At 50.8% G+C, this 7,779-nt stretch overlaps 1 protein-coding gene across 1 annotated transcript in view; it reads left to right on the top strand.

Annotated features, from left to right (window-relative positions):
• Window positions 1–5,664, top strand: part of TRPC7 (transient receptor potential cation channel subfamily C member 7) — a 115,228-nt gene extending 109,564 nt beyond the window's left edge. The window contains exons 8-9 of the mRNA XM_049648871.1: window positions 3,100–3,175; window positions 5,303–5,664. Coding sequence (XP_049504828.1) covers window positions 3,100–3,175; window positions 5,303–5,472 — 246 coding nt within the window. The 3' untranslated portion in view covers window positions 5,473–5,664. The remainder of the gene's footprint in view (window positions 1–3,099; window positions 3,176–5,302) is intronic.
• Window positions 5,665–7,779: the final 2,115 nt, after the last annotated feature.

The following is a 7,779-nucleotide window of genomic DNA, read 5'->3' as shown; positions in this document are numbered from 1 at the left end:
AAAGGCTTTCTGTTTCCCCAGCACCAGCAGCATGGAGAGGCCATTTGGGCCCCAGGAATGTTGGGGGAGGGGGGTGGAGAATTGTGTGGCTCCTTCCCTGGATGTGGGTCTCAGTGTCATAACCCTTCTGACCTACTGTCCATCTCCTTCGCATCCCCTCAAGTGTCATGGCACTACATATACTCATCCCCAGCACTTGCTAAGGGCAGGAGGGCAAGGTGGGCAGAGTCATCACTGACCGGGATTCATTAACTTGGGCAAAGTTTATTATCTTCTTGAAGTGAAAGAACTCTGTGAAAGAGAGCAAGGAGACATCTCAAAACCCACAGCAAAGGAACATTCTTTTTCCCCCTACACAGTGAAGGAGGGGAGACTTTTAGTGTCCACCTTCCCTGAAAACAGATCTCCTCTGTAGCATCCACGTTACATAGATGGGCACCTTCTAACCACTTTGGCGTTTCTGGGGATAAGCCTGGCATGTCATTCCTGCATACCCCAGGCTGTCCAACAGGTACACCCCAAAGGGGAAACCAGGTGCTTATCAGGACACAGGGTCTAAGCAGTTGCTCAGCAGGTCATACTGTTCTCCTTTTGGGTACCTGTCACTCCTGAGTGTGCAGTGGGGGTGGGAGGAAGGTTAAAGGGTCCCCGCCTGTCTGCAATGTTCAAGAGATTCTGCTTCCATATTAAGCCTCTGTAATCCTGATGCGTGGTGAGAGGCTTAATAACAAGCATTTGCTTCTCTCCCCTTGGAGCCACAGATGTGCAAACCTTAGGTCATTATGCAGGCCAGCGATCAACAGTGGGCCATGAGCGTTCATGACAATGACATACCGATGACCTTCTTCCCCAAGGGCAGCAATATTTTTCACTCAAATATCCCAAGGGGTAACAACTGAACGAAGCCATCAGTCCTCCAAAATCTAGCTGAGGCTTCCTCCTGCCTAGAACACTGTTGTTTTAAAGATCAAATGGGTACCTCAAAGCAGCCCAAACCCCCACCGACCAGTGGGAGCCAGTTTCCTGCATCTCATCCCCCAAAGCATCATGCACGTAACCTTTTCCTGAAGGGTAGAAGAAGGCCCAGCTTTGGTTTCCATTTTGGTTGAATCTCGCTTCTGGGCTGTATGACCCAGGAGAAGTCCCCTGGCTCCACAAGCCTTGGTGTCCTCATCTATGAATGGAGACAACCTCTCTGATCCCACTGGGTTTCTGGGAGGATTCAGCAGGGCCATTTTGTCAAGGAGGCTAAGGGGACTCCTGGTCTGTAGGAGATACTCACTACGTCTGTTTCTTTGTTTCTTTTTCACCCCTTCCTTCTCCCCTCCTCCCAGAGGGCCACTCCACAGTGAAGGGGCTTGTGAGCAGTGTCTCACCTACTGAAAGCAAATGGAGTTGGAGGGGCACGTTGTGTATTAATAATAAACATACCATGGAATCTTTTCAGCTAATGGGTTGAGTTGTGCTGTACTAAAACACAGCGTGCACCCTAAGCCAGGAAGACGGTCATCACTGCCATGGCCGTGAAAAGACTCCACTCAGCACATCATGAGAAAGAGACTCTCCATCTCCAGTCTCGGGCTTAACGCTTTTTCCCTCTTACGTATAAAACTTCTTCAATTGATGAATCCAGAAACCAAAGAACCCTTAATTCTTGAGGTTTTCCTTAAAATAGAAACAAACTTTAACTAGATCCCCTGGCCCTGCCTCAGCCTGAAAATTTGCAGAAAACTTCTGAATTCTGTATTCAGTATGAATTTTACACACTTGGGTATCTGCTTTTTGGGGTTTTGTGCTTTTTCCCACGAGGACCGGCTCGGGATAAAGATGGTTTTGTTTTGGCTTTACGAGTCCAAGTGAAAAGAACCTTACTGAGTCCCAGAAAAGGCATAGATATTCTTAATAACTTGGGCAACCTGCCTTACTGACTAGGAGAATGTCAAGGAGAAATCTAGCCTAGCAGCCTGACCACTAGCATGGCAAGACCCAGGGCTCTCTGACAGAGGGCAGCATGAAGGCAACTTGCTCATTCTCTGTTCGGCAAGAAATAAGGTCACTACTCAAACCGCAGAGTCAAGTGGACCACCAGCCCGAGGGCTGAGGACAGGCAACACTGGCCTACAGGTGTCTCAGGGAGAGAACTTAGCAACCTGCCTGATGACACACAGCACAGCTAGGGACAGAATTCAGGTCCCTTCCATCTAGAAAAACGCTGCCTCTCTCCCCTGAGTCCTCAGGTCTGAGCAGGTGAGCTAGTCACAGGCACAGATGAGCCAGGAACAGGGACTCCCTCCATCTCTGCCAGCTGCTCAGTTCGTGCAAGATTCAGAAGTGTCAGCTACCAGAGTATTTCTAAATCCTGCGATCTCCCAGGAAGCCTCCAACGACTAGCTGGCAAAATCCAAAGTTCACCTCCTGGAGTCTTTCTCACACTTGGCTCTATTCTGGGTGTCTCTTGAGTGTTTACTCATACCTCCTCATTTGCTTAAAGAACCAATATCTGCATAATGCATGACAGCTGAGGGCGCAAAACGTCTCCCCCAGCATGACCGGCGGCCCAGCGTCAGGCATGTGGCATCTCAGGAAGTGGTGTTTTGGCAAAACCTCCCGAGGCCCGGCTGTGTCTGTTTCTGCCTCTGGTAGGAATTTTCCAAGGTGCAGTGGACTTGTCCAACCTGGTCCTGACTCTAAGCCCTGAGGAGAGGACATGACTGGCTAAGGTCACAAAGAAGATGAGGGTAGGGTTGGGCTTAGGACCCTCAAGCAGCACCTATGCATTTTAGATGGCGCTCCCTCCCCCTCCCCCTCCCATTCTCCCTCTCCGTCTCTCTCTCTCTCTCCTTGGCTTGGCCTGCCACCACTAAGTGTCCGGTTCTTACACCCCAGGGTCAGGATCATGCTATGGGGAGAGGTTAAACAGAGTCAAGCCTGGGTGCCACCAACAGGCAAGGCACCCTCAGAAGAGAGACACCAGGTGCCGGAGGACTCCCGGCCACGGACCGGGCACTCTGCAGAAAAGAGGAGCCACAAATACACCAGGCAGGCTGCTTCTGTCCTTGGCCAGGCTTGTGTGACCCTTTCCTTGTGTTCACATTTCAGAAAATCATGAAACGGCTCATTAAAAGATACGTCCTGAAGGCCCAGGTGGATAGAGAAAACGACGAAGTCAATGAAGGTAAGCGAATGGATTGGTTTCCTACAGGCTGTCAGTGGGACGTGGCCTCACCAGGCTAAAGTCAAGGTGTCATCTGTAGGGCTTTGTGCTTGTCTGGAGGCCCTGGAGAGGCCTTGCTGGTTCGGGTGTGGGCAGAAGGAGTTTCCAGGCAGCCGTGGGGCGGAGGTCTCTGTTCCCTGGCTGCTGCTGGCTGAGGCCACGCCCGACTGCATACAGCCGCCTCATCTCAGAACCAGCCCCCTGGGCACTGAGCCCCTTCTCCAGCTGCCATGTTCCTTCCGCTTCTGTCATCCTGCCTCTTTGACCCTCTCTTCTGTCTTCCCCTTCCACTTTTAAAGACTCACAATTAGACTGGATAATCCAAAATAATCTCCCTATGTAAAGTTGGGTGATGAGTAACCTTAATTACACTTGTGACCCCGGCTCCCTTTTGCCATATAAAGTTATCACACACAGTCCGGACACCAGGGATTAGGACCTGGCCACCTTTTGTGGGGGGAGGGGGTTGGTAATAATTCTGCCTCCCACCTCGAGTCCCATGAGTTCCAAAATGGCCCAGAATTCCTCATTCTGTGAGTGCACATACAGAGAGCTGCTAGCGGCCTCCCCTCCACTTTCAGAACCTGCCACTACCCTGTCTCACTTCCAGGCTCTCAGAATCTGAGAGCTCAAAGTATCCCCCAACTCAGAATCACTTGTTAACATTGCAGATCCCAGAACCCACCCAGGCCTAATGCATGGGCATCTCTGGTGGGGGGTGGGGGGGGGGGGGGGGAAGGGGGGGCACTTGCGGGGGGGGGGGGGTTGCATTTTGATAAAAGCACCAGGTCATTCTGATGCACACTGAAGTTTGCAGACTACATCATATTCACTGTTTGGGTTATTTTCCAGTCCATTTAATGCAGTTACTCTTAAATGAAAAGCAAACTACCTTAAACCAGGTAATTAATCTTCATGAGACACACAGGACAGATCTGCTCCCTAGAAGCAGCCTCTTCCATGAACAAAGGCATGAAGTCTCACCCTCCCTTGGGCCACGGGGGCTACCCAAAGAGCCTGGTCATGAAGTAACCCTCTGCTTCATCCTGAGGCCATCCAGCATGCAGCCTGAAGATCAACAGTGGCTGAACTCATTCCTGGGCTGACACTGCCTAGGGGCTGAGCGGGAGCCTATCCAGCCACCCCTACGTATGGGTCTGAAACGTAAAACGGCCAGCCTGGCAGCCAGCTGTGATTGACAGGAATGTAACTGATTATACAGGTTGGGGCTGCCAAACGTCAGGCCACTGGGGTTGTACCGTGCAGCTGGGGCTCCAGTAAAGCACCCAACATAAAGGAACTAGGGGACGTATGCATTTGTCAAAAGTGGCCAAACTGTACCTTTAAGATCTTTGCCTTTTCCGTATGCAACACATGAGGAGAAAAGAGATAGGAATATCAGAAAAGAACATTTGAGCCCTCCTAACTACAAGAGTTCCACAGCCCAAGCCCAGGGGGGTTTCGGCCCACATGGTTCACTGTGGAAATGAGTGCAAGTTCCCACCTGGTGGTCCCTTGCAATGGAAGGAGGAGGAGGCCTCTGCCGGGTAGTACCGCCTGCATGGTGCGGGGGACCCTGTCCCTGCCCCTGTCCCTGTCCCTGCCCGGCTCCACGGCCACATGCACTGTGCTGAGCCATTCCCTTCACGCTGGGGAATTTCTCCTCTCTGCAGATAAAGACAGAACAAAATATGGAACATCGTGGAAACGACTGTCCCAGTGAAGGAGGGTGTTGCTCAGAGTCTTGAAATCTGCCTTTAATGGCTCCAAGACCAACATTCTAACAATCATGATGTGAAATAGGTGCCAGAATAGGAATTCACAACCTGACCTTGACTCCTCTGTCTACCTGAAACCCTTAACAAAGACCTTGACCAGGAATGGGAAGAAGAAGGTTTTAAATGGACGGACGTGTCCTTCAGTGGTAGGAGCTGGGTGTTACTTAGATCCAAACACAACCCCCATGCCCTCACCTCTGCCCTTAGTGGGCAACCTGAAATTACACTGGAAAGATGCATGCCCCAAACTGATGTGGAAGGCGCCCCTTCAGCCTGCTCATGCTGACCAAAATCTCATCTGTCCTTGCAGGTGAACTGAAGGAAATCAAGCAAGATATCTCCAGCCTGCGCTACGAGCTTCTGGAAGAGAAATCTCAAGCTACCGGTGAGCTGGCAGACCTGATCCAACAGCTCAGTGAGAAATTTGGAAAGAATTTAAACAAAGACCACCTGCGGGTAAACAAGGGCAAAGACATTTAGCAGCCTGCATCGGCATCTGTGACTTCTACCAGCATTCCCAGGCCAGGATGGATTTCCTAGCCACCAGCCCTGGCGGGGAAGGGTCCTGGGCCCACTCCTCTAGGACACTAAGGGGACCCATTGGCTCTGTCCTGAGCAGAGTCACTGACATGTGCAGTATAGTAGCCTGCCTTGACCCAGAACTGTTGTGAATCTAGGCTGTTGGGTAAGAAAGGCCAGCACAGGAGGAGGGGGAGGAAACGCTCCCTGACACGTGTGAGACCTTTGGTCCAGTCACAGTGACGCATGTCCCTGTGGCCAGCGCAGGAAGAGGCCTTCTTGGATGCACACACATGCCCTCCCACCGCACACGGACCACATCTCTGTCTGTGTCCCAGGAAGACAAACCACCTCATCCCATGCACCCTTTCTCACTCCCTCTCCACCACCTAATCACATCCAAACAGAACCGGGAGGTGACCTGTGATCTATTCTTAAGTGCCAGATGAGAACACAGATAGCCTAATAGCAAAATAGTTCTATTTGTTTATAAAAAAAAAAATTAAAAATCCTAAATCAAAAATTGTACTGTAGGTAGCACTGTTTAGAGAACAACAACAAAATCCAAATGATGTATTTTTACCTTTATTATCTTGTATTTACTATTTTTACCTAAAATGGAAAGAAATAAAATTACCTCATAATAGCCTGTGGAGCCTCCGTCAATGTGCCGCCCTCCTGCCATCCTGTGGCCTGTCTGGAGGTGGCCTTGGAAGCCCATGGGCCAGCACTTCTCTGGGAGGAGAACGGGGCAGGTGTGGAGAGGGAAGGGACCAATCCCCTAAGATCATGCAGCCAGAACGCCTACCTCCTAGCCCTCCTCCTATCCCCAGACCTACTGACCCCAACTTGACCAATGTCAGGAAGGAGGTAAAGAGAATGGTGAGGGAAGTGAAACATTTCCTCCCACCTACCTCTCACCCTCTTTCCCTGTGTGGGAGGAGAAGGGGTGCCTGACCCCGCACCCCCACACCTTTCGGGAGGGACCTGAGTGTGAGTGCAGAGAGCGGCCACCAGAGGGAGTCCTAGTCCCAAACAACTCCCATTCAGAGCAGGTTGGAGAAGATGCCCTTGGATTCAGGGAGAGGCCACTGGCCTTACAAGTAATACTAGCCAGATGTAATGAGTGAGCCTTTGCTGTGTACCAAGCACTGTGCTGAAAGCTCTCCCGCATCCATCCACTGAACCCTCACAGCAACCCTGTGAGAAGAAAGACGCTCAGGGTCACAAATTCAGATACCTTGCAGATACCCTGGAAGGGCTAAGTGTGTGTGTGTGTATGCACAGGTGTTTCTTATACATGGATATGTATGAGGGGGCTTCTGTTTCAAGATATAGAGTGCATCTTCAGAGATAAAACACATTTTACTTAACAGCTGCTCTAGGAAAAGAGCAGATCAGGAGCACCAAATAAAAGTGAGGTTCGTCCCAGCACTGAGGCAGTGGGGTGGACCATGACAAACAGGGCAGCTGAGCCCTACCGAAAGTGGGCCACAGACACTCAGCCCGGCCCACTGCTGCCATAAAGAATACAGGCCCAGGTTTGCCAGATTTTCCCAATTTCTGGGCATGGAGTAGGGGAGCCCACATTTGTTGGGCCCCTGGCAGCCAAGATGAGTGGCTCGAGAAGATGCCCTGAAATGTGGTTTCACACCTGGGCTTTCCTGGCACCATCATCCAACAAGAAGAAAACAGGTGCCTGATGCATACTGTAAGTTTATGGTCTGGGAGCTGTTCACCTGGGGTCCTTGTGAGGGGCCATAGATGGATCTCCAAAACCCTGCAACCCCTCAAGTGCCCAGCATATTGTGTGCTTGTCTTTGTAATGGTGCGTTGTTCTGGAGAGCACACCTGCAGTGTGCCCCAAATACTCATCCATGGCCCCCTCAAAGCCTGCAGCTGATGACCGACATCATTCAGCAGATGTGTACTGAATCCCTCGTCAACCACTGGGGGTGCAACACATAAGCGTCCAAAGGGGCTCCTTTTTATGCCTGGACTCCGACTAAGAAAGCCGATGTGCTTTGTAAGAAGAGCAGTTGATTTATCCAGGGGACAAATTACCAGCACTTCTGGAAGATTTCCTTTCAGATCCCTCACTTATCTTCATCAGAATGCTAATAAACGCTTCGAAGATGCATTATTCAATTTCCCTATCTGCCTTCAACCAGAGGCAGGTGGCAACCCTGCCAGGGATTTGAAAATCCTGGGGTGCCCTTTTCCCTTCAAGCCTAAGCCTCAAATTCTCCCTTTCAGGAGATAAAGAAA

The sequence above is a fragment of the Panthera uncia genome, assembly GCF_023721935.1.
Source record: "Panthera uncia isolate 11264 chromosome A1 unlocalized genomic scaffold, Puncia_PCG_1.0 HiC_scaffold_17, whole genome shotgun sequence".
Classification (NCBI taxonomy): Eukaryota; Metazoa; Chordata; class Mammalia; order Carnivora; family Felidae; genus Panthera; species Panthera uncia.
Note: the sequence above shows the minus strand (reverse complement) of the source record. Positions and strands in the feature narration are given on the sequence as shown.